Raw genomic sequence first — 27,754 nt, 5'->3', positions numbered from 1 at the left:
ACTTAATGTATTAATGTTTGCAGATTTAAGAAAGGGTGGTCCAAATTATGGAAAAAACCTTTATCCAGAAAACCCCAGGTCCCATGTACTGACACAGTCTTACCTCACCATACACACTATTACACAGTTGCAGCCTTTTCCCCAAAAAGAGATGTATCTGGGGGTGGGGGTGCTATTGTACATTTTTTACTTCCTCGCTCCATACAATGGTTGCTCTGTGGGGCCCAGCAGGGGGGCTCACTCCTGTCTGCAACTCCCTAAAAGGCAGAATTTCCTATACAGGTTACTGCAAGTCAAGGCAATGGTCACTTGAAGGGTTAAAGCCACATTTTCCCATCCAAGAAGACTGCAGCAGCTTTCTGTTCTTTGTGACACCAAGTCAAGAAAAAGTCCAGAGGAAAGTCTGAGGTTTTCCATTTCTTCTTGTGCTACAGGAGGAAAGGTTATAGGACCAGAGCAGTTTCATTGAGCGGAATAACATCTCTTTTATGCACATCTGTCTCACTGGGCGGTATTTAAAAATGCAGAGACTCTGGCAATTATGATTTACTGGCAGACAGCTCAGTCATTTCAGTGCACAAGGAGAGAAAAGAGCCTCTACAGAAAAGCATTGATGTGAATGTGCTTCCCAGCAGCGGAGGGGAATACACATAGGATTTTCATGGCTGGCTGCAAGGAACATGGACGGCCATTCCACATTTAATCAGGGAAATAACACTGGGGGAATAAATCTGTAGAGAAGATATTCAATGTGCTTGGCAATGGTAAGTATGTTTTTCTTCCCTCTTCTCTGACATCGCTCAAGAAAAAGTTTGGTGACTTATAAAGCAAAATGCCTTCCAGATGTTTTTCATATCCAGTAGCCCTCGTTTGTATGGGGTTATTTTTAATTAAGGGCAAGCAAAGAAAGAGCTTATTATTTTGTGTGCTCAAATTGTTTAGGGGCCAGGAAAATAATGTTCTGCGGTCCGTTTTTTTTCTCTCTGAAGCTGAATAACAGAAATAAATCTGTCCCGAAAGCATTTTTATAAATCAATTCCATTTCACAGGCTGGCGTTTTTTTTCATAGTTTGGAAAAGTTAGAGCTGTCTGCTGCTCCTGGGAGTTGTAGTTCAACAACATCTGAAGAGACACTGGTTGGACATCTCTGGTTTATGACTTAGTTGCTGGCGATTATGTTTGTGAATAATGAAATGCGGAGCGTCCCAAAATTCTATTACTTAGGCATCATATGATAAACATGACACTGATAAACACAATATATGTTCTGTGTAATACTGCTTCCCCAGGGGTGTAAGGCCTATGCCCCACCAGCTGCTGTGAATCAGCCATAAGTCAAGTTAGTCATTTAATATGGATCACTCTCTTGATTTTGTTTGTGGATTTTATTGTGAATTATCAAGGTGCAAACTGATTTAAAATCAAAAATGAAATAATGGATAATAAATAATTGTATGTTGAATTGGCACAATTCATTACTATTCTGGACTAACCAGATACATTGGCTTATATCTGCTTGTGAACTGGGTCAGACAAGGGCATTCTCTGTATATTTCTACCCCCCCCTCCATTTTTGTGTTGTGCTGGTGTCCCCCAAATGGGACGTTAACTGGCTGATGAAAGGGAGAACTTTGCATAACATAAGTAGCTGCATATTGTTGGCAAACTCAGATGTGTGCCCTTAAATCAAAACATCTGAAATCGCAACTGTTTTTTTTACGTTTTCCCAGTGTTTTCTGTGTTTTCTGGGACTCCATTTCTGTAAAGTTGTCCTTAACTCTGCTCATAGGGACTTTGCCTTGTTCTAAAGAGCCACTGTATGTTCCTTTGACCCATAATGCCTTGAGGCTCCTCCCTAAACCCTTTTGTCAATCTCAGTTTTGGGTCATAAAGCTTTAACAGCAGGATACAGTAGGTGTGGCCTAACAGATGGGGGTGTGCTTTGATGTCATTTTCGTGGACAGAACCCGAGCATAAAGTAATAGAAGAAAACAGACATTAGAATGATTAACACATTTTCTTAGGGACCCATTTATTAAATCTTGATTTTTTTTCTGGTCGATGTTCTAAGGGGGGAAAACACATTTTTAGTGTAAAAAAATCTCAAATTTTTTTGAGACTTATTAAACCCCAAAGGGCCAAAGCTGCTAAAAAACTGAATACAAAAATACTCCATCTCAAACCTGTTGAGGTTATATAGGAGTCAATGACAGATGTCCTTGAAGTTGTTTCTTGACATTGTGATCTGCGCTGGATAATCCGAAAAAGTTGAGTTTTTGCAGCAAAAATTCAATAAAATAGAGTTTCAGAGTGTCATTTGTATAATACGAATTGACACTTGATTTTATTGCGATGTTTTTTTGCTCTGATTTTAAGAAAAAATATGGATAAACTAGTTAAATTTGTGGAAGGGAGTTTGGTAGACTTTGTTTTCATCAAAAAACTGAGATTAAATAACCCCCTTAGTGTGCTGGTAGCCTACACAAATGGAATCTAAAATAGTGGCAAATATATGCATTCCCTTGTATTAAACTAATTAATCGAGTTTTTTGCGGGAAAAAACTTGAATTGATCAAACTGACCGAGCCTTCGAGTCAAACCCTCTGAAAAAACGCAAACATCATGAAGACTATTAACACCTTCAAATGGTTCAAGGGACATCTGCCATTGACTTCTACGTGACCTTGACATGTTTTAGATGGTGTATTTTAGATTCAAGCTATTTTCAGGTTTGGTGTATAATAAATCTAAAAAGATTTGAGTTTTTTTTTAACCCAGAAAATCTAAAACACAACTCGAATCTTAATAAATCTGCCCCTAAGATGAGTTTGCAGAAAAAGAGAAATATCTCAATAACAGGTAATCACAGTGCAGGACCACAAGGTGTGTAAGTATGTGCCCGGGACGGATTGGCTTTCGAAGCACAGATTAGTGGGGCTCACTCCCATATTGTAAAGCCTATGGGGCAGATTCACTAAGCGCCAAATTTGCACTAGCGTCCGCTTCGCTAACATCGCAACACTTTGCCAGGACAATGCTAATTCACTAAAATCCAAAATTGCGTCCAGGGTGCCAAACGCTGGCGAAGTTGCGCTAGTGTTGGCTAATTTGCTTAGGGCGGGAAGTTAAAGAGGTTGTTCACCTTTAAATGAATTTTTAGTATGATGTAGAGAGGGATATTCTGAGATAATTTGCAATTGGTTTTAATTTTTTGTTATTTGTGGTTTTTGAGTTATTTAGCTTTTTATCCAGCAGTTCTCCAGTTTGCAATTTCAGCCATCTGGTTGCTAGGGTCCAAATTCCCCTAGCAACCATGCACTAAATAGAAAATGAGACTAGAATATAAATAGAAGAGGCCTGAATAGAAATATGAGGAATAAAAAGTAGTAAAAACAATGCATTTGTAGCCTTACAGAGAATTTGTTTTTTAGATGGGGTCAGTGACCCCCCATTTGAAAGCTGGAAAGAGTCGGAAGAAGGAGGCAAATTAATTAAAAACTTTAATTGACAGCCAATTGAAAAGTTGCTTAGAATTGGCCATTCAATAACATACTAAAAGTTAACTTAAAGGTGAACCACCCCTTTAAAGTTGAATGGACGTATATGTTGCAGCAAATACATTACACTACACAAGCCCAGGGAAGCTTCATAACATAAAATAGAGTTGTTATAATGCCCTACACATGAGCCCAGTGTATAGTTTATGTTCAATATGTTAGGAAATGTAGGGGGGAGGCTGGGTACCCCAGAAAAAATTTACGATCTTTTGCAGCCTATCACCCTGACAAATGAAAAGTCGCCAGCGTTTTTTGGGACTTAGAAATTGAGGAAGTCCTATCTACTCTATTGCACTTCGCCTGGTCTGAGGTGGTGAAGGCAAGTCTGGTGCAAGAGGTAACGTTCAGTAAAATCCACATCTTCGTGAATTTGCGTAGTTATGTCCCTTCGCCAGAGCGCAAATTCGCCAGACGTAAGGGAGCAAATTACCGCTAGAGTCTCCTTCGCTAAAGAAGTTACGCCTGTGCCCGTTAGTAAATCGGCAAAGTCACGAAATGATGTCATTCTGGCGAATTTTCACTAACGTAAGTCACTTCGCCCTTTAGTAAATCTTCCCCATTGAATCATTTTGTATGGGATAAAGTATGTCCGCGCTGCTTATCCATGTGGACATGAAAGTGTCAGTAAGTTAACATCATCCCAGTCACCAATATCTAGTGTGGGCATGTCCTGTATCCATTTACTATGGCATGTTGCAAAAGGATTTCCCCTTATGTTAAGTCAGTTATAAACATCAGATAGGCATTTTTTCCATTCTGTACCCTAAGCACTGTCTCCATGGCTGGGGATTCCAATATGGGTGTAGATGGGAACTGTGCAGTCAGGTGATGTCAGGCCTGGAGGAACTGATAAAACATAGTACAGGGTTGTTGGAATTCTTGGGATAAGTCAGCAAATGATTTAAGAAATCGGGCACTGTAAAATTGGCCAAGATACTTACTTTTATACTTCGCCCATACTTGTGTATCTGGGATTGTCTGTGAAATTTTCTTGGTAGCAGATCTGTTCAAAGACAGCTTTTTTCCAGGACAGGATACCAACTTGCAAGGGTTCTGGGTTCTATACCTAAAAGGGGAAAGGCTGAAGAATCAAAAGAACCTGCCATACCAGCTGCAATTGTGCCTGCAGCATCCTCCGCCAAGGGGTCAAGCCAACCCGCTACATTTGTGAGGCTCAGAAATATACCTTCTTTTAGATCTTCAGGCTATAGGACTGATGTTTGATTCTAGCCAGGGCACTGCAAGGAGCCTGCATGGGTTTCCGCCGAGTACTTAATTTTCCTTCCACACTCCAAACACATTCAGGCAGGTTAATTGGCTCCTAATAAAATTATGAATGTAATAGGGACTTTAACTTGGAAGCTCCTCTGGGGCAGGGGCTGATGTGACTGATGAATAAATTCTGTAAAGCGCAGTGGAATATATTGCACAAAATAATGGATAATAGTAAGGATAATGTCAGAAAAAGGAGCATATAGCCACTCCCATTGTGATTAGCATCAGAACTATCTTATCTTTAATGCTCTCTTCTTATGAGAGAACACATGTTAAAGGATAAATAAAACCTACTTGCTTATATCTCCTCTGAGATTGGGCTTGATTGCATTGCACTGTCTACATCAGGGATCCCCAACCTTTTGAACCCGTGAGCAACATTCAGAAGTAAAAGGAGTTGGGGAGCAACACAAGCATGAAAAATGTTCTTGGGGTGCCAAATAAGGGCTGTGATTGGCCATTTGGTAGCCCCTATGTGGATTGTCAACCTATATTGAGACTTTTGGTAGTACATCTGGTTTTTATACAACCAAAACTTGCCTCCAAGCCTGGAATTCAAAAATAAGCTCCTGCTTTGAGGCCACTGGGAGCAACATCCAAGGGGTTGGAGAGCAACATGTTGCTCACGAGCTTCTGGTTGGGGCTTACTGGTCTACATGCACTTAGTTCATGTTATCTCCAGGTTTTTCCATACAGTAAACTAATGTCACTGCTGTGAGTTTCCCATTGATATCTTCTAATTTCAAACTAGGGAATCACTATATGGAACACATTACTAAACAGAAGACAGAAATCACACACACTGTCATTTATACAACTTTAGCCCTGTTATGACTGATTAGGGATCCCTCACAAAGTAGTCTTTGTCCCCCAAAGGTTTTGTACTTAAAGGATAGCGTCATGAAAGTTTAAATTTAGCTTAATTTATTTGAAATATTATACTTTCTAAATATGGTCAGTTTATATTTTTGTTCCAATTCTGAACTAATCAAATGACACTTCACTATCCCCCCTCTCAGCAATTATTCTCTCTTCATGCAGCTTTGTGTCAGAGCCGGTTATTTTGAAAGACAGTTAGCCCTAATACATTGTCTAGCCAAAGGGGGTACAGATCAATGTATTTGACCTAACTGTCAATCAAATTCTGACACCTACTCCAGCTTGTAGAGAGACGGATGCTGAGAGGGGATACTGAAGAGTAATCTGATTATTTCTGACCAAGTTATAATTGGTTATATTTATGTTTAGTATTTGCATGAGATGAAGTTTATCTTAATTTTTTAATTAGTTTCCCATTAAAAATCACATGTGTAGCACAAAGATATGTAAATCCTTATAAATGTGTGTGTGTTTGCTTTCCTGTGTTCTAGTGATAACCTGCCAAGGAGCAAGAGCAATTATTCATTTTTTTATCACTGTGTGGCACATAGATTTACCGATGCTCCCACATTTACATGGGGTAATCTCTGCTTTCTGCTGTGCTACAAACAATGTGTGCTAATGCATGGTATTTTATCACTGCAGCTTTTACTAGGAAATCTCACCAAGTGACATTTGTGACATATGTAACATTACCCATACACTTGTCGTTAGGTGACACATGGGACACATTTTTCTCATGGAACAGAATTTGTCCCTAATATACTGTCACATTGCTTGCTTTGGCTGGGAAACTGGGAAACTGCCTTCAGACAGTCACAGAACAACACCGTCTATTGTACCTGGTATGCCATGAGCATAATGGTGCCCCAGCCAATGCAAGCATTATGGCAGCACTCATTCCTTGACATAAAGCAAATATGCATGAAATGTTGCTGCACATCCCACCACTGATATCAGCCTTGTAAACCCCAAAGATGGTACAGGTATGAGATCCATTATCCGGAAACCCGTTATCCAGAAAGCTCAGAATTACGGCCATCTCCAATAGACTCCATTTTATCCAAATAATCAATTTTTTAAAAACTAGTATTGGATCCTAACTAAGATGTAATTAATCCTTATTGGACGCAAAACCAGTCTATTGGCTTATTAAATGTTTACATGATTTTCTAGTAGACTAGTATGAAGATCCAAATTATGGAAATATCTGTTATATTGAAAACTCCAGGAATCGAGGATTCTGGATACCAGGTCCCATACCTGTTTACCTGCATTAAGTAGAGGTTTACAACTAATTTGTTCTAGGCATCCACATGCTATTAGCAAGGGTGCCATTTTGATCTTCCACAAAGTTAAACATGCAACATCTGATTGGCTGTTATAGGCAAGTACTCTGGTACAATTCAGAAGTTATGTTAGTAAATAAGTAAAGTAAATAAGCCCCACTGTCCTAGACTCCGGTTGATCTGGCTAAAAAGCGACTATTGTGTATCTTGTTAAATAAAAAAAAAAAAAGCTTATGTAATGTAGTCCAAAAGCTTAGTGTACCTACTACATGTCCTGCCTTTCCCTCTCCTTCGCCAATGCCCAGTCCATGCCCTTTCTAGTGATATTCTAGCAGCCACAGACTGACTTTCAAGGTACAATATATTGGAGCTCCATACAGAATGAAGCCAAGAAGGACTTGAGTTAGCAATTAGCATGATGAGCACCCCAACCCCAACTGTGTTGGTTATTAGAAAGTAATAATTAGGGAACCTCTGCCATTTGTCATTTCTAATTGCACAGTTCCCTAGGATACAAAACCACAGAAATAGTCCCAGAATAACCCCAATGTAACAATTATTTGGGTCTAGTTGTTTACATCCTACTGTAGCTGCAATGTGAGTCATACTGACATTAACTAAAGCACAAGTATCCCACTGTACCTCGTTACACACAGGGGCCGATTCATGAAGCTCGAGTGAAGGATTCGAATTAAAAAAACTTCGAATTTCGAAGTGTTTTTTGGGCTACTTCGACCATCGAATGGGCTACTTCGACCTTCGACTACGAATCAAACGATTCAAACTAAAAATCGTTCGACTATTCGACCATTCGATAGTCGAAGTACTGCCTCTTTAAAAAAAACTTCGACCCCCTACTTCGGCAGCTAAAAGCTACCGAAGTCAATGTTAGCCTATGGGGAACGTCCCCATAGGCTTGCCTAAGTTTTTTTGATCGAAGGATATTCCTTCGATCGTTGGATTAAAATCCTTCGAATCGTTCGATTAGAAGGATTTAATCGTTCGATCGAAGGATTATTCCTTCGATCGTTCGATCGTAGGATTTGCGCTAAATCCTTCGACTTCGATATTCGAAGTCGAAGGATTTTAGTTCCTAGTCGAATATCAAGGGTTAATTAACCCTCGATTCATGCTGAGATATTATGAGATATTCTGAGAGAGTTTGCAATTGGCTTTCAGTTTTTATCATTCGTGTTCTTTTTCTAGTTTTTTAGCTTTTTCTGCAGTTTGCTATTTCAGCAGTCTGGTAGCTAGGGTCCAAATTACCCTAGCAACTATGCATTGATTTGAATAAGAGACTGGAATATGAATAGGAGAGGGCCTGAGTAGAAAGATTACTTTATAAAGGAATTGCCTTTTTGTCTCATGTGCCTAGTTTTCAATGGAGTGTTAAATCCTAAATATGTATTACTTTGCATGAAAGCCTTACAAATAAAACAGGCTGATTTTCAGGTTATCTGAATAACTGGACCAAAAGCCACAAGACACAAGTTGCATTTGCTTATTATGAATTGTGTAAGTAGATGGTGAACTTACAGTGGAAAATACCCGTATAACCTTGAGTGGGAGAGGCTGTGGGTGGTCCAACACTTCTGGGTTAGTTATTGTCCCCCACATTGTTGGGGTTTGGTATTAACAGACGAAATTTTTTTGTTTGGATGACCCAGTGGGTTGCTGTGAAAACTGCTCAGCGGTCTGTGAATGTACAAATGTACAATGTCAGGCATTTCATCTCAAATCATCCAATCTACCATGTATGAATGCATTTAGGGAATTTTCATTATTGTCGTGTTACAAGTCTTTAACAGAACATATTTCACGCACTGTTGTATGTTAGGTAGGAAGGACAGCTGACAATGGATTGAAAAGTGGGAAATAGCATGTGTGGGATATTTCCCTTTAAGAGCTGCAAGTGGTGCTGGATATGAATGTGAATACAGTCTCTGTTCCTGTTTATTCTTAGACATCAGATGTAGAGCAATTGTTAATTTAAATGAAATAAACAAAGTACAAAAGAGAACGTTCATGTGGGAGTGATGAAGCGCTGTATTGACCAGACCTGCCCTTCCCACTGCAGCTCACCACTCAGGAGCTTAAAGCCGACATTCAGCTTCCTACAGCTTGTGGTCTAAATCTCATATTTAGGATGCCTACGCCCTTTAATAAAGACCTTTCTTTGTTTATCATGGGATTGTGCGGCGTGCTACCATATGACAGCTAGCAAGGCTTATTGAAAGTACATAATATTGCTAGGCTTATTTTACAGGGTTTTTTCACTGTCCGGGGTCTATTCAGAAATATGTTCCATATCTCAAATTTATTAGGAATATGACACAGAATGTGTTACTTGACTGAGTTCTAAAGCTAACTGCCACCTCTCCACCTGTGAAAATGTAGTCTTCATCTATTACAGGTATGGGACCTGTTATCCAGAATGCTCGGGATCTCGGGTTTGTGGGATAATGGATCTTTCTGTAATTCTCCATATCTTAAGTCTACTAAAAAAGCATTCAAACATTAATTAAACCCAATAGTCTTGTTTTGCTTCCAATAAGGATTAATTATATCTTAGTTTATATCAAGTACAAGGGACTTTTCTATTATAGAGAAAGAGGAAATCATTTTTAAAAATTACATTTATTTGATTAAAACGGAGTGTATGGGGAATAGCCTTCCTGTAATTTGGAGCTTTCTGGAAACAGGTTTTCTTTTGGTGTAATTATTCCTTTAAAGGGTCACTATATACAAAAGAATAACTGCTGCTTTGTGTATAATGCAGAGCACGACCTTTGCCAACATTAAGATTGCCAACAACCTTATAAAATCTTGGGGGCTGATTTATCAAAGGTCGAATGTTAGAGTTTTTTACTTCGAATGAGCTTGAATGGTATCTTATTGAAGAAAAAACTTGAAGGTCAAAAATCCGAACTAATTTTACCAAAAACTCGAATCAAATTTGAACGCAATTTTTCTATGAAAAAAAAAAAAACTTGAATGTCAGGAAGGCTATTAATTTCTATGCTCAGAGCATACCTCTGCTGCTGACTTCTACATGAACTCGGCAGGTTTTAGGTGGCGACCTTTCAAATTTGAGTTGGTGGTTTTTAAACTAGAAATTGTGCGTTATGACCAAAAACCAACTCAAAAATTCAAATTCGAATTTACCATTCAAACCTTGGGGTTAAGGCTGTAAGATAACTTAGGGGTGTCACCTGCTGTCAATATACCTGCATAGTTCTATTTCTCTTCTAACTAGCCATACCCTAGTGACATCATACCACATCACATTAGGCACTAGGCCACTCCTTCTATTGCTAGTCTCCTGTAACACAATGGATTTCATTTACAAAGAGCATCCATTAGATCAGTGCTGTCCAACTTCTATGGTACAGAGGGCCGGAATTTTTCTAATCTACATGGTGGAGGGCCGATAACGGAAGCCAGTGTTAGCCACTCCCTGTTTTTAGACCACACCCACTTTAAACCACACCCATGTTACCGCAAGACCATGTCCACATTAATAGCACACCAAAAAACCAGATGGTTGGTGCTCACTGCAGGGATCAGGGCTAGGGAACTACTGGTAGGCAGAGTAGGCGGCTGTCTAGGCACCATCATTGAGGGGTGCACTTTTAAGGGGATTTTTTTAAATTTTTTTCTATTTATTTGTTTTTTTCAAGCGTTTATTTAATAATTTGTTTCAGTAATCATGGTCACCCAGTTGGGTGGAATCCCCCTCCTTCACTTTCATCCTCTTGCTGGCAAGTAATAGCTCCTTCTGTGCGGTGCAGTGCAATGTGCGTACACGCGTCAATGACGTCACTGATGTGTTGGGTGACAGAGAGAGAGAGGCAGAGAGCTGGCGGTCTGCTTGGTGTGGCTCACTCTCACTGCTCTCAGCCTTGCACATATGATGGCTGCTGGAGGACTGTATGAGGGATGGCTGCTGAGCTTGCTGGTACAGGTATGGGGGGGGCAGTATTATGGATGGCTGCTGGGCTTGCTGGTACAGGTATGGGGAGCAGTAATATAAATGAAAAAGTGTTGTACATTTTCTTGCTCTCTTTTTTAAAAACCATCATGGTAAGGAGGGAAATGGTAATGCAGGACAGGGGGCACTGATTGAAGCGCTTGCCTAGGGTGCCAAACTACCTTGTGGCTGCCCTGGCAAGGATGTCACTCATATGTGAAAAAAGTGAAGTCATATTAAGACATACCCATAAATCCATATGCCTCCTCCTCCCCTGTGTATAATACAGTACCCCAGCATATGATTAAACACCTTAGGGGCCACTAACAATAATTTTCAAATGCTAACAAACCCCCAGAACAAATACCAAAGTATGACACACACAGGGAGCATAGGGAAGGCAGAACAGAGCAGGAGACAGGAATCAGGACCAGTCTAATATGTACTACATACAGTGACACAGTGCTGGTGCTCCATTAGCATTTTGAATAAAGTGTGAACAGGTGAACAATGAGAGCAGTTTCAGTCTGGGTCAAAGGTGTGAACAGTACAGGACTTTAGGGGAGTGAACAATAGAGATGTTACAAGTGTGAACAATACAGGGGGATCACAGGTGTGAACAATACAGGGGATTAGTTTGAATTTGAGGTTTAGACAATGCAGGGGCCAGTCAATCTCTGTAGTGATACCTTTTAAAATTTACATATGGTAAACAGACACAGCAGGCAGACTTTGATGTGGAGGGCCATAAAAAGGGAGGTCGGCCCGCAGGCCGCCAGTTGGACAGCCCTGCATTAGATTATTTAGCACTTTGTGCCCTTCCATAGGGCTCTGAGCTCCAAAATAGAGACTTGTGTTCAGCCCAGGAAGAAATCACTGCCTGCATTTGTCAGCGCTATATTCATAGTGTGGATGGAGGAGGCACATATGCATTACCCATCTTGCCATTCAGATATTCAGTTTGGTGCCAAATGTACAGCACAGCCAGGCCCTGGGCAGTAGTGTTTTGTTTAATGAGCATAAAGGGGAGTGTTTTTGTGCTCCATAGAGCTCTACCATTTTTCTCCAGGATCAAAGTAAATGACCCCAAATAGTTGAAATATGTGGATAGTAAGTCAGTGACAAAGACAGTATAATTAATATTGCTTTCAACTGACATTTATTCAATACATATCCATGACTGGGGTCCAAGAGACCTACCAAGTGAAAGTAAAAAATGTTTTTTTAATAAATATACTTAAGAATGCAGCATTTACTTTAAGAAATATAGACTGTGTGCTCTACTAATGAATGAATTTTGTTGCACTTTCTTTATGCCATATAATAAAATTTCACCAAACACCAACAGCTTTGTTGCTTTCATCAGTATTTTTATATATTATTATAACAACGGAGACATTTCCAAATCTCTCTACTTCCTTATCTAGCTTATGGCCATACGTCTTTAATCACTCATGCTTTGCCTTGGTGTTGATTTAACCAATATTGCACTAATTTCATAAATGTCCTGAAAAATGTGACAAGGTAACAGAATACTCAAAGGGAGACCAGATGGGCACAATATATGGTGAAGCAAAAAAGCTGTGACCAATTAGTGTCATTTTTTTGGGGGAGAGATGGAACAGTATCCTACCAGAATTACAAAACATAAACTGATATTTGTATGTATGATGTCAGAATGTGAATTAAATGCAATTACAGAGCAAAGAGAACCCTGACACATTTACACTAGCCATTTAAATTCCAAAAGCATTTAAAAACAAGTCAAATGTTCTGCTGTGCTGCAGAGTCTGCAAATGGCATGAGGGATTAAAGATCAAAGTTATATCTCAGAGCCTCTCCACAGCCGGATATTTTGGTTGGCTGGTTGCTCTGACACAGCATCATGTGACCAACAGAAATACTCATTTACTAAACTAGAGGAACATTTGAACGAGTGTGGTAACCCATAGCAACCAACTTAATATTTTTGTTCCAATATTTTCTATTGTTAGTCTAACTGTACCAGGTCCCTCACAATAAACGTGTTGCTATGACTAGGGATGTAGCGAACGTCGGAAAAAAAGTTCGCGAACATATTCGCGAACTTGCGCAAAAATGCGAGCGGTTCGCGAACGGTTCGCGAACCCCATAGACTTCAATGGGAAGGCAAACTTTAACATCTAAAAAAGACATTTCTGGCCAGAAAAATGATTTTAAAGTTGTTTAAAGGGTGCAACGACCTGGACAGTGGCATGCCAGAGGGGGATCAAGGGCAAAAATGTATCTGAAAAATCTGCCTGTGTGTGCTTGGAAGAGATAGTGTAGGGGGAGAGCTGTTCGTGATTTCAGGGACAGATGATAGTAAGTTTGCTGGCTAGTAATCTGCTTGATACTGCTCTGTATTGGAGGGACAGAAGTCTGCAGGGATTTGAGGGACATTTTAGCTTAGGTAGCTTTGCTGGCTAGTAATCTACTGTTCTCTTTAAACAACTGCCATACGTTGACCTTGTAGGCATTGTTTGCCCAGTTTTTTTGGACGCAGCCACTGAAGCACAGTTGCCAGAAAAAATATGCCATATAAATGCTGAAAATAGTAATTTTTCGCCATACGTTGACCTTGTAGACATTGTTTGCCCAGTTTTTTTGGTTGCAGCCACTGAAGCACAGTTGCCAGAAAAAATATGCCATATAAATGCTGAAAATAGTCATTTTTTGCCATACGTTGACCTTGTAGGCATTGTTTGCCCAGTTTTTTTGGTCGCAGCCACTGAAGCACAGTTGCCAGAAAAAATATGCCATATAAATGCTGAAAATAGTAATTTTTTGCCATATACGTTGAGTCAACGTATGGCAAAAAATGACTATTTTCAGCATTTATATGGCATATTTTTTCTGGCCTCTGTGCTTCAGTGGCTGCGGCCAAAAAAACTGGGCAAACAATGCCTACAAGGTCAATGTCGTTGACCTTGTAGGCATTGTTTGCCCAGTTTTTTTGGCCGCAGCCACTGAAGCACAGAGGCCAGAAAAAATATGCCATATAAATGCTGAAAATAGTCATTTTTTTGGTCGCAGCCACTGAAGCACAGTTGCCAGAAAAATTATGCCATATAAATGCTGAAAATATAAATTTTTTTGGTTGCAGCCACTGAAGCACAGAGGCCAGAAAAATTATGCCATATAAATGCTGAAAATATAAATTTTTTTGGTTGCAGCCACTGAAGCACAGAGGCCAGAAAAATTATGCCATATAAATGCTGAAAATATGCATTTTTTTGGTTGCAGCCACTGAAGCACAGAGGCCAGAAAAATTATGCCATATAAATGCAGAAAATATGCATTTTTTTGGTCGCAGCCACTGAAGCACAGTTGCCAGAAAAATTATGCCATATAAATGCTGAAAATATAAATTTTTTTGGTTGCAGCCACTGAAGCACAGAGGCCAGAAAAATTATGCCATATAAATGCTGAAAATATAAATTTTTTTGGTTGCAGCCACTGAAGCACAGAGGCCAGAAAAATTATGCCATATAAATGCTGAAAATATAAATTTTTTTGGTTGCAGCCACTGAAGCACAGAGGCCAGAAAAATTATGCCATATAAATGCAGAAAATATGCATTTTTTTGGACGCAGCCACTGAAGCACAGTTGCCAGAAAAAATATGCCATATAAATGCTGAAAATAGTCATTTTTTGCCATACGTTGACCTTGTAGACATTGTTTGCCCAGTTTTTTTGGTTGCAGCCACTGAAGCACAGAGGCCAGAAAAAATTAAACCAGTAGGGTTTGCACCCTAGTTTGTAACGGTGGCGGAGGGAGGAGGACGCTAAAGGACAGCTGTGTGTGGAGTCATGAGGCTTGAAGAGAAGGACAGCTGCATAGAAGTCAGAACAAGTCTTCCGGCGTGCAGTAACCCTCCGAGATCCACCCCTCATTCATTTTAATAAAGGTCAGGTAATCGACACTTTTGTGACCTAGGCGAGTTCTCTTCTCAGTTACAATCCCTCCTGCTGCACTGAAGGTCCTTTCTGAGAGCACACTTGAGGCTGGGCAAGACAAGAGGTTCATGGCAAATTGTGACAGCTCTGGCCACAGATCAAGCCTGCACACCCAGTAGTCCAGGGGTTCATCGCTCCTCAGAGTGTCGATATCTGCAGTTAATGCCAGGTAGTCCGCTACCTGCCGGTCGAGGCGTTCTTTGAGGGTGGATCCAGAAGGGTTGTGGCGCTGCCTTGGACAGAAAAACATTTGCATGTCTGACGTTACAGACTGGCCAAAGGGCTTTGTCCTTGCAGGTGTGCTCGTGGCAGGATTACTGGCACCTCTGCCCCTGGAATGTTGATGAGTTCCTGAAGTGACATCACCCTTAAAAGCATTGTACAACATGTTTTGCAGGCTGGTTTGTAAATGCCGCATCTTTTCGGACTTGTGGTATGTTGGTAACATTTCTGACACTTTATGCTTGTACCGAGGGTCTAGTAGCGTTGCGACCCAGTACAGGTCCTTCTCCTTAAGCCTCTTGATACGGGGGTCCTTCAACAGGCATGACAGCATGAAAGACCCCATTCTCACAAGGTTGGATGCAGAGCTATCCATCTCCGCTTCCTCATTATCAAGGACTGCATCATCCACGGTCTCCTCCCCCCAGCCACGTACAAGACCAGGGGTCCCCAAAAGGTCACCACTAGCCCCCTGGGAAGCCTGCTCCTGTTGGTCCTCCTCCTCCTCCTCCACAAAGCCACCTTCCTCCTCTGACTCCACTTCTGGCACCTCTCCCTGCGTTGCAGCAGGTGCCTGGGTTCGTTCTGGTGATTCCGACCAGAAATCGCGCGCTTCCAGCTCCTCGTCACGCTGGTCTACAGCCTCATCTGTCACTCGTCGCACGGCACGCTCCAGGAAGAAAGCGAAGGGTATTAGGTCGCTGATGGTGCCTTCGGTGCGACTGACCATATTTGTCACCTCTTCAAAAGGTCGCATGAGCCTGCAGGCATCGCGCATAAGCACCCAGTAACGGGGGAAAAAAATCCCCAGCTCTGCAGATCCAGTCCTACCACCCAGTTCAAAAAGGTACTCGTTGACGGCCCTTTGTTGTTGCAGCAGACGTTCCAACATAAGGAGCGTTGAATTCCAGCGAGTCTGGCTGTCAGAAATCAAACGCCTGACTGGCATGTTGTAGCGCTGCTGAATGTCAGCAAGGCGTGCCATGGCTGTGTAGGAACGTCTGAAATGGGCCGACACCTTTCTGGACTGGGTGAGAACGTCCTGGAATCCTGGGTACTTGGAGACAAAACGTTGGACTATTAAATTTAACACATGTGCCATGCAGGGCACATGTGTTAAATTGCCCAGTCTCAACGCTGCCAACAGATTGCTTCCATTGTCACACACCACTTTTCCGATCTGCAGTTGGTGTGGGGTCAGCCACCGATCGGCCTGTGACTGCAGAGATGACAGGAGTACAGATCCGGTATGGTTTTTGCTTTCCAGGCACGTCATCCCCAAGACAGCGTGACAACGGCGTACCTGGCACGTCGAATAGCCTAGGGGGAGCTGGGGGTGCACAGGTGTGGAGGAGGAGAAGGAGGACCCAGCAGCAGAGTAAGAAGAAGAAGAGGAAGAAGACGAGGTAGAGAGCGATGGAGGAGTAGAGGTGGTGGCAGAACCGCGTGCAATCCGTGGCGGTGACACCAACTCCACTGTTGTTGTTGAGCTACCCATTCCCTGCTTCCCAGCCATTACCAAGTTCACCCAGTGGGCAGTGTAGGTGACATACCTGCCCTGACCATGCTTGGAGGACCATGCGTCTGTAGTCATATGGACCTTTGGCCCAACACTAAGTGACAGAGATGCGGTAACTTGGCTCTGCACATGTTGGTACAGGTGTGGTATTCCCTTTTTAGAAAAAAAATTGCGGCTGGGTACCTTCCACTGCGGTGTCCCAATTGCTACAAATTTGCGGAAGGCCTCAGAGTCCACCAGCTGGTATGGTAAAAGCTGGCGGGCTAAGAGTGCAGACAAGCCAGCTGTCAGACGCCTGGCAAGGGGTGACAGTCAGACATTGGCTTCTTACGCTCAAACATGGCCTTCACAGAAACTTGGCTGGTGGCAGATGACTGGGAATGGGAACAGGTGGTCAAGGTGGAAGGCGGAGTGGAGGGTGGTTCAGACGGGTCAAGGAGAGCAGAGGTAGAGCAGTAAGATGCTGGACCAGAAGGAGTGTGGCTTTTAGTTTGCCTGTTGCCTTTGAGGTGTTGCTCCCAAAGTGCTTTGTGCTTGCCGCTCATGTGCCTTCGCATAGAAGTTGTACCTATGTGGCTGTTGGGCTTACCAAGGCTCAGTTTCTGACTGCACTCATTGCAAATTACAATGCTTTTGTCAGAGGCACACACATTAAAAAAATCCCACACTGCTGACTTTTTGGAAGTGTGCGATCTGGCGGTAACAGTAGAAGTTGGCGGCATTGGTGGCAATGGCGGGTGCGTTGGCCGGCTGAACACAGGTGCCGATACATGTTGTTGCCCTACTGATCCCTGCGGGCTGTCCTCCCTGCTTCTTCTAAGTCTTATTCTCCTACTGCCTCTCTGACTCTCCGTCTCTCCATCTGAACTACCCTCCTCTTGCTCTCTTCTACTAGGCACCCACAAAACATCAATCTCCTCATCATCATTCTCCTCAGATGCATCAATTTCTTCTGACACATCACAGAAGGAAGCAGCAGCGGGGACCTCCTCCTCATCACTCATTATGTCCATCTCTATCGTGTTCTCTGCCAGAATTAAATCTGGTGTAACGTCCTCATCTCCTTCATCTTCTTCTGGCAATAATGGTGGCGCATTACTCAGTTCAAGAAACTCATGGGAAAATAACTCCTCTGACTCCAGTGAAGAAGGGGCACCGGTGGTGGAGGAAGTGTTACGTGGGGTGGCCATAGCAGTGGAGGATGAGGAGGATGTTGTGGTAAAGTTAGAAACGGTAGAGGATGGGGTGTGCTGTGTAAGCCAGTCAACTACCTCTTCAGCATTTTGGGAGTTCAGGGTCATTGGCTTTTTAAAACTGGGCAATTTGCTAGGGCCACAGGATTGCATAGCAGCACGGCCCCTAGCACGGCCTCTGCGTGGCGGCCTGCCTTTGCCTGGCATTATTTTTAAAAAAACAACAACAACAAAAACTCAGTTGGTTTTTCTGGAAACGATAATACACACAGCTAGATGGCAGTTTGAAGAAAACAGTGTGCAAATAATGCCTACAAGATCAACGTATACACTACTACAGCGGTGGATACGGATTACGTAAAATATATGAATGCTGCTTGAAAAAAAGTAACTCAAGTGGTTTTTCTAGAGACGATAATATTATCAATATTTAGACAAAATGTGAACAAGCTCACACAGCTAGATGGCGGTTTGAAGAAAACACTGTGCAAATAATGCCTACAAGGTCAACGTATACACTACTACAGCGGTGGATACGGATTACGTAAAATATATGAATGCTGCTTGAAAAAAAGTAACTCAAGTGGTTTTTCTAGAGACGATAATATTATCAATATTTAGACAAAATGTGAACAAGCTCACACAGCTAGATGGCGGTTTGAAGAAAACACTGTGCAAATAATGCCTACAAGGTCAACGTATACACTACTACAGCGGTGGATACGGATTACGTAAAATATATGAATGCTGCTTGAAAAAAGTCACTCCGGTGTTTTTTCTGGAGACGGTAATATTATGGATATTTAGACAGAATGTGAACAAGGTCACACAGCTAGATGGCAGTTGGTTGAATAACACACTGGGCAAAAAATGCCTACAGGGCAAATAATGCCTAAAAGGTCAATTTATACACTAATACAGCGATGGATACGGATTACGTAAAATATATTATGGCTGCTTGAAAAAAGTCACTCCGGTGTTTTTTCTGGAGACGGTAATATTATGGATATTTAGACAGAATGTGAACAAGGTCACACAGCTAGATGGCAGTTGGTTGAATAACACACTGGGCAAAAAATGCCTACAGGGCAAATAATGCCTAAAAGGTCAATTTATACACTAATACAGCGATGGATACGGATTACGTAAAATATATTATGGCTGCTTGAAAAAAGTCACTCCGGTGTTTTTTCTGGAGACGGTAATATTATGGATATTTAGACAGAATGTGAACAAGGTCACACAGCTAGATGGCAGTTGGTTGAATAACACACTGGGCAAAAAATGCCTACAGGGCAAATAATGCCTAAAAGGTCAACTTATACACTACTACAGCGATGGATACGGATTACGTAAAATATATTATGGCTGCTTGAAAAAAGTCACTCCGGTGTTTTTTCTGGAGACGGTAATATTATGGATATTTAGACAGAATGTGAACAAGGTCACACAGCTAGATGGCAGTTGGTTGAATAACACACTGGGCAAAAAATGCCTACAGGGCAAATAATGCCTAAAAGGTCAACTTATACACTACTACAGCGATGGATACGGATTACGTAAAATATATTATGGCTGCTTGAAAAAAGTCACTCCGGTGTTTTTTCTGGAGACGGTAATATTATGGATATTTAGACAGAATGTGAACAAGGTCACACAGCTAGATGGCAGTTGGTTGAATAACACACTGGGCAAAAAATGCCTACAGGGCAAATAATGCCTAAAAGGTCAACTTATACACTACTACAGCGGTAGTAAAATAAAAAAAGTAAAATAAAAAAAAATGAATATTAAAAAAAAAAATTAAAGTTGGTGCTGCTGAACTACTAGGAGCAGCAGATTAGCACACCAGTCCCACTCCCCAACACTGCTAGACTAATAGCACTGGGCTCTTATAGTAGTAGTAGTAGTAGTAATAGTAGTAAAACAACAAAAAAATAAATAAAAGCAGTCCTTACAAGGACTACTGTTATTGCAGCAGTCAGCAGATGAGATCAGAAGCAGGACAGCTGCCCACTGCAGCTACATACAGAGCACTGCAGTAGAAGGTAGATTACTAGCCAGCAAAGCTACCTAAGCTTAAATGTCCCTCAAACCCCTGCAGACTTCTGTCCCTCCAATAACAGAGCAGTATCAAAACGATTACTAGCCAGCAAACTTTCAACTGTCCCTGAAATCACTAACAGGCAGCAGCTCTCTCCCTACACTATCTCTTCAGCACACACAGGCAGAGTGAAAAAACGCTGCAGGGCTTCGGTTTTTATAGGGAAGGGGAGTGGTCCAGGGGAGAGCTTCCTGATTGGCTGCCATGTACCTGCTGGTCTGGGGTGAGAGGGCAAAAAAAAGCGCCAACAATGGCGAACCCAAAATGGCGAACGTCGCGCGACGTTCGCGAACTTCCGGCGAGCGCGAACACCCGATGTTCGCGCGAACAAGTTCACCGGCGAACAGTTCGCGCCATCTCTAGCTATGACTTGTGCACCAGTCCAGAAAAGCAAATATGTTAAAAAACATACTATATGATTGTAATTAATTATAGATTTGAGCCCCATGATAAATGTTCAGTGAAACAATGCCTATATATTACAATATTGAATGTTATACACAGATATGGGATCCGTTATCCAGAAAACTCCAAATTATGGGAAGAATATCTTCCATAGACTCCATTTTAAGAAAATAATTCATGTTTTTTCTCTGTAATAATAAAACAGTATCTTGTACTTGATTCTAACTAAGAAACAATGAATCTTTATTCAAGGCAAAACAATCCTGTTGGGTTTATTTAATGTTTAAAAAAATTTTGGTACAAAGGTAAGGTATGGAGATCCAAATTACAGAAAGAATCTGGAAAACCTAGAACATAACATAGGTCCCATACATGTATCTTGTTTTTATGATAAGGTAGAAGTTGCTTTATGAGAAAGTTTAAAGTTAAATCTAAATATAATAATACGTAACAGCAAATTCGTTGAAAAATAACAGTAACTCACCAAAAACTAGAAAGTGGTCCAGGTGCAACCCCAATCCGTCAGCAAAGGGAGAAAAACATTTTACATACCAAAAAGGGGGTAGGCACTCAAAAATCACATAGGTATATTATATACATAGTATATTAAAAAAACAAAAATCTTTATTGACACAAAATCTCAATCATTTTACGTCATAGCCTGTGACTGTGCTCTTGGCAACCAAAATGTGTCAATAAAGATTTTTTGTTTTTAATGTACTTCTTGGTGACCTACAAGTGCCTACCCCCTTATTCTGGTATGTACAAAGTTTTAAAAGAAAGATCAAGTTTGCTCCAGCTAAGGGTCTAAGTAGAACATAGGATTCATCATATGCCAGTTTCTAACAAGATAAAGTAAATATTGAGGTCTGTTTTTATACACCATTAGCCTGTCCAATACTGCCTTTGAAGTGACAAAGAACTTAGTTTCCCATAGTGAACGTTTTCCTTTTTTTCAAAGATTTATGCGCAAATTACCAAACCTACCATAAATCAGTTTTAAATTACATTATTGCAGTTATAGCATAGTGCATGGAGATGTTTACCCTAAAGAACAAGCTCAGTGGCAGCACTGCTGGGGATTTCTGACACTACATGGCTTCTACTTCGGAGGCCAATGCCAAGGACAAGTTTATAGTGTGGAACTTGTGATTCATGTTCTGTTCCAACCTCAGGCCTCAAACCCACCCTTGTCTCTGAAATTACAGCCGTATTTATTGCATAACCAGTTAGCTACTCTGGTTCTTCCCTCTAAGAAACAGGTTTTCAGAAAGTTTTTGTTCAAGCTCCCCTTTGAGGTTTACAATTTGGTCTGGGCTCTACATTATTTCATAACTAGGTTACAGATATAAATCGTCCCTCTTTTAATAATTCAGAAATGGTTGCAAGGTTATTTATGACAGCAAATAAGTGTTCGCTTATTTATTGGTAGTCTAACTGATCTTCAAACTGGACCTTTAGATGTATCTTGCAAAATAAATAGCCATTCTCTACAAATCTGTGAATTTCAGCCACTGCTTCTCCTCCTAGGGGACCCAGCCCCACACTTTGGGAACTACTACTTTAAAGGAACAGTGTTCAGTGTAAAAATAAAAATTGGGTAAATAGATAGGCTGTGCAAAATAGAAAAAAAATCTAAGAGTTAGTTAGGCAAAAATGAAATGTATAAAGGCTGGAGTGACTGGATGTCTAACAGAACAGAATAGAATCCAACTTCCTGCTTTTCAGCTCTCTAACTCTGAGTTAGTCAGTGGGGGCCACATGGGTCATAACTGTTTGCAATTGATCCTTAGCATAAAAGTTAGATTCAAAAGCAGTGGAAACTAAGAGAGCTGAAAAGCAGGAAGTAGTGTTCTGGCTATTATGTTACCATCCAGTCACTCCAGCCTTTATACATTACATTTTTGGCTAACTAAAATAACTAACTGTTTTTTTTAAAAAAAATTATTTTGCATAGCCTATCTATTTACCAAGTTTTAATTTTTATATTGAACAATTCCTTTAAGGCTTTAAGGGGGTTATGTAGTAAAAAGCACTACGTTTGCCCAGGAGCAGAAACCCATAGAAATCAGAAGGTAGAATTAATTGGTCATCTGTTTAGAAGCAAAGAACCTTAGTCTTAAACTCTAATTCAATAATAAAAAGTCAGGTATTTTTAAGAACCCTCTCCCATGGTGTGTCTTGTGTCTTACCAGAATTGTTTCAAAAGGATCCAACTTTGTGACATATTGAAGCTGGCCTGTTTTCTCAGAGGGCCTAAACGCCTTCATACACCATTAGATTGAAAACAAAGAGTGGTAAAAAAACAAATGGTAATCCTTGTTCTGTGTTCACCAGTTGTTCTATGTTCATCACCAAAATGAAAGTATACAACCAGATAGCATTGTGTTTTGAAAGACAATAACTGATCACTATGGAAAGACCATATTTGTTCCAGTCATTTTCTGTGCATGCACGTATATAATTACTCCATATATGGCCTCAGAAATTAAATTATGTTTATGGTTTCCTTTTGAGTAGGGTATGAATCTGAGATGGGCAAACTGCATCCAGTGCTTTGATAAGAATACCTGTGCAGCAGTAAAGCAGTACCCTTACAGGTAAGTGCACCAAGCAGATAACCAGTATAAAGGTTGCTGGGGGCAAATACTGTATAAAGTTAATGGGGCTCGTTTATCAACACTAGGCAAATTTGCCCATGGGCTGTTACCTATAGCAACCAATCGGTGATCAGCTTTTTAAAGCCAGCTGCAAGAAGAACAATGAATTCAGCAATCTGATTGGTTGCTATAGATAACAGCCCATGGGCAAATTTGCCCAGTGTTGATAAATAAGCCCCAATGTATGTTACTATAATTGGGGCAAATTTTATATCAGGGTCAATTTCTTCAAAACAGGACAGATGTTCTTGATTGTGTTTATGGTTGATATTTTAATGCCTGATGTTTTCAATGACCAGATAATTAGCAGTAACTAGAAATATTAACCAGCTTTATCATAAAATTACAGAATAGAAATGTGCCTTTAGGCACTTATGTTACTCATCTTGTAAAACAGTTAATAGTTTCCAACATTCCAGCAGAAAAAAATCCTGTTTCATCAAGTATTGAGTCTGCCAATATTAGTAATGGAAATACAGATTGGGAAGATATACAGCGGTTGTGTTCTATAGAGAGGAAACATTTCTGTAAAATAAGAGTAAATAAGCTCACAAGACAATATGGCAGGCTTTAAAATGTGTATCAGTGTTTGTCTCGAAGGACTGACCTGTAGCATCACTTGTGCCCACAGTGATGCCAAAAATCAGGAACGCTTCTGGAAAATCCAGGTAGCAACACCACTGACGGCTTTTGTTTGTAATGCAATCACTTTTCAATTAGTGCAGCCCAGTAACTTGCATTTATTGGAAGTGTTCCTGATTTTCTCACACTACCATACAGGAGAAAGATAGAAATTGTGACCCATGCTGGTCTAACTGTCCAAAGCACGAGTACTTCATTGGTTTGAGCACACAGTAACGTTTCATACAGGCTTTTCTGTTTCACTTAGCAAGGCAAAATCATTGAGTGCTTTTAAAAGACAACTATACCCCCAGAATGAATACTTAAGCTATTATATCATATTAATTGGCCTATTAAAGAATCTCACCAAACTGGAATATATATATATATATGAGTAAATATTGCCCTTTTACCTTGAGCCACCATTTTGTGATGGTCTGTGTGCTCCCTCGGAGATCACCTGACAGGAAATAATGCAGCTATAACTATAACAGGAAGAAGTGTGGGCGTAAAAGAACTTTGTCCATTCACTGGCTCATGTGACCTAGCATGTATGTGTTTTGTTTGTGTGCACTGTGAATCTTATGGTCCCAAGGGGTGGCCTTTAGTATTTAAAATGTCAGTTTTATATTTAGAATTACCCAATGGCACATACTACTAAAAAAGTACATTTTTATGAAAATGATTTATTTAGATGAAGCAGGGTTTTACATATGAGCTGCTTTGTGCAATATATATTTTTATATAAACACCTACATTGTACGGGGGTATAGTTTTCCTTTGAATCCACAACTGATCAAATGAATGTTCCTAACGTGTTCTCAGTTTACTGAAATCTACTATGATGAATAACAAAACGAATGATGAATAACAAAATTCTGTTTTTCTTGGGTCTAAATCTGCTGTACAGCTGTCATAGAACAGACAGTAGGCATGGAACCGGAAAAAGACCATTTTGGAAAACTTGGGGAATTAGTGCTGCTCTGTGTCCCAGGGCTCTGGTTGCAATTAGGTAAAAGGAAATTCTGTAGGCCTCGTCAATGCTTTAGTCATGAGATAACATGTGCTCTCCCTGGCTCTGAGACTCAGGCATGCTCAACTGGAAAACAACAGGCACAACAAGTAGCTCATTCTAACAGTCTTTATTATACTTCCAGCAATTGTACTACTCCCCTGAAAACTTAAGAAGAAAGAATCGGACATGCCGAACAAGTACGACTATGAGAGAGGAAGCATTTTTACCTCCTCACTGAAGATGCACAGGCAGAACAGCACAGGCAAAAAAACCAAGAAAATCAAAAACTTTCGCTCCCTGTCAAAATCTCTGATTCTCTGCAATGCCAAAAATAGTGATGATGGGTCAAGCCTGGAAGAAAAATACACAGAGATCACCGACACGCCACACTCTATTGTACGGGATTGTGACTCACTGACAGCTGATACGTTACAAATTTCTAGCATGATCCCTGACCCCATGATCAGAAAAATCATTGTGTCAAAAGCGGCGTCAGTTGATCCAACTCCAAGCAAACCCTCTCTTATGGTAGGTAACTCTTTTACATTGGCGCAGGCTTTTGCATGGCACAGAAACTACAGTACTTGAAGAAATAAAAGGAACTTTGTCAGATATAAAACAAAAAGGAGATTTTTAAAATTCCTTTAATTTCCTTGCAAAGATCTGTTGGAAATGACAACGTGGTTGCTTTTATGAAGGTCAAGAAAAGACAGACCCAAGTTAGGCCCTTTTGTGTCTTGCCTGTGCCTAATGCTGGTCGTATGCACCAGTGATTCCCTATAAAGTTGCACACAAACACGAGTGGCATCAGGGCTTGCCATAGGTGTAAACATATGTACTAAATACAGCTGCTGGGGATACTAAAGCATAGAGGTGGGAATGCTCAATTTCAGTATACACATGAAAAACACAACATCTTCCTGATGTTTTTGGAGTCCAAACTGTTTTGCTGTGGGCCCAGTATCTTTTAGCTACAATACTGGAGCAAGGATTGATTCAAAAAGGCACCTGTCACCCTAAAATAGTTTACCCCACCAGAGGTGCTGGCTGATAGAGCCTGCACTCCAGATGAAGGAAACAATCGTTTTTTCTAAAAAAAATGCCCCGCTAGCACTAGACTGCCCCCAATGGGAGTGAACTGCTGGTGCAAGCAGCCATCTTGTCTAGCACTGATGCGTATAATGAGCTTATGACATAAGCGTCTCACAATCTGACATCATGAGCATGCGCATAATGAGCGTGTTGAGACACTTAAAACTCATGGGTATGCCCCAACATGGTTATATTGTACCCAATAAACACATTTACAGCAGTGTTCAGCTGGGTGAACCCAAAGTGATCATTAGCTTACACCTTATTATATTATAGTAATAAGGAGGCCCATTGTAAGTGATAACAAAGGTTGTGGGCAGTCATTATGTCACTAAGAGACAGTAGCTAATTAGGCAAGTCAAAAACGACATGCTCCGCCAATAATTACTCCAATGAAGCTTGGGTTTAATAGGAAAGCAAAATAAATGCACATTGGAAAAATACATAAAGAGCATAAAACAGGGAACAGGGAGCCTTTTATTGGAGAACAGAGACAAGTTATTTTAGGATGGAACAAAAAGTGCTAAAGCCACACAACCATATACTGTATTAGGGCCCTACACTTACCACTGGTTAAAGGTAGATGTAATTCACTGGGATGTTTGGGGAGATTATTAACTGTCAAATAATATGCAACGTGTTGGGGAGTTTTGCAGAATAACTACCTTAGGATAAAAAAAATCCTAATATTAATCACAATAATGACAATCCTATTAATTTTCCTAGGAATGTGTAAATCACCTTAATAATAGATTAAATACTTGTCCAAATGCTTTCTCCCTGCATGGGTTATGCACCAGGAAGCAAGGATTTGGACAGGGGCTAAAGCTGCTGATCAGTGCAGAGAATTCTAACTTAATAGATCAGAATGGCATCAGACTGCTCGAAGCAGTCAAACACATATTCTGGAATTGGCACAGCTTTGACAAATGTATCAATTCATTGTAAACCTTACTGGGAGTCAGATAAGTTTTGATAAAAAAAGAAAGTGATTGAGCTGCTGGGTATCCTTTAGAATTCAACACTTGATAATTCATTCATTGGAGGGGCACATTTATCAAGGGTCGAATTTCGAGGGTTAATAAACCCTCAAATTCGACCCTCAAAGTTAAATCCTTCTAATTCGAATATCGAAGGATTTAGCGCAAATGCTAAATGATCAAAAGTAACAATTGTTCAATCATAAAATCCTTCGAATTGAATGATTCGAACGATTTTAAGCGATCGATCAAAGGATTTTTATTCGATCAAAAAAATGTTAGAAAAGTGCTGGAGAAGGTCCACATAGGCCAACATTACACCTTGGTAGGTTTAAAGTGGTGAAGTATGAAGTCAAAGTATTTGTTAAAGAGACAGTACTTCGACTATCGACTGGTCGAATAGTCGAACGATTTATACTTTGAATCATTCGAATTATTCGATCCGATCGAATTCGATCGAATTTGACCCATTCGATGGTCGAAGTACCCAAAAAATACTTTGAAAATCGAAGTTTTTTACATTCGAATTCTTCACTTGAGCTTAGTAAATCTGCCCCTTAGTATCATTAAAGGGTCATTCCCAAAAATGAAGAAATAAGAGAATTGAAGTTATTCCTGCAGGTGGAGTGCTGCATTATGTGTGCCTTATGCTAGTAATTAGAGTTGCTGGACTATCTTTACAATGGCTTTCTCTATGTACAGTAATTCATTTACTGCTACACTGAGTGCTACATTCCCAGCATGCTTATACTACTGTCAAATTTATGCTTGGGACCTGGGGTTTTCTGTAATTTGGATCTTCATACCTTAAGTCTATTAGAAAATCATGTAAATATTAAATGATGCTAATAGGCTGGGTTTGCTTCCAAAAAGGATTAATTATCTTAGTTTGGATCAAGTACAAGGTACTGTTTTATTATTAAGGAGAAAAAGGAAATCATTTTTAAAAATTGCAGTTATTTGGATAAAATGGAATCTATGGGATAATTTGGAG

General features: G+C 40.5%; 1 protein-coding gene across 1 annotated transcript in view; it reads left to right on the top strand.

Moving 5' to 3' along the window:
- The first annotated feature begins 1 nt into the window (after nucleotide 1).
- Nucleotides 2-27,754, top strand: part of il16.L (interleukin 16 L homeolog) — a 66,037-nt gene continuing 38,284 nt past the window's right edge. Inside the window, exons 1-3 of the mRNA XM_018253145.2 lie at nucleotides 2-764; nucleotides 22,913-22,992; nucleotides 24,831-25,216. Coding sequence (XP_018108634.1) covers nucleotides 24,875-25,216 — 342 coding nt within the window. The 5' untranslated portion in view covers nucleotides 2-764; nucleotides 22,913-22,992; nucleotides 24,831-24,874. The remainder of the gene's footprint in view (nucleotides 765-22,912; nucleotides 22,993-24,830; nucleotides 25,217-27,754) is intronic.

The sequence above is a fragment of the Xenopus laevis genome, chromosome 3L (genome assembly GCF_017654675.1).
Source record: "Xenopus laevis strain J_2021 chromosome 3L, Xenopus_laevis_v10.1, whole genome shotgun sequence".
Classification (NCBI taxonomy): domain Eukaryota; kingdom Metazoa; phylum Chordata; class Amphibia; order Anura; family Pipidae; genus Xenopus; species Xenopus laevis.
The sequence above is the reverse complement of the archived record's forward strand: the minus strand, read 5'-3'. Positions and strand labels throughout refer to the sequence as shown.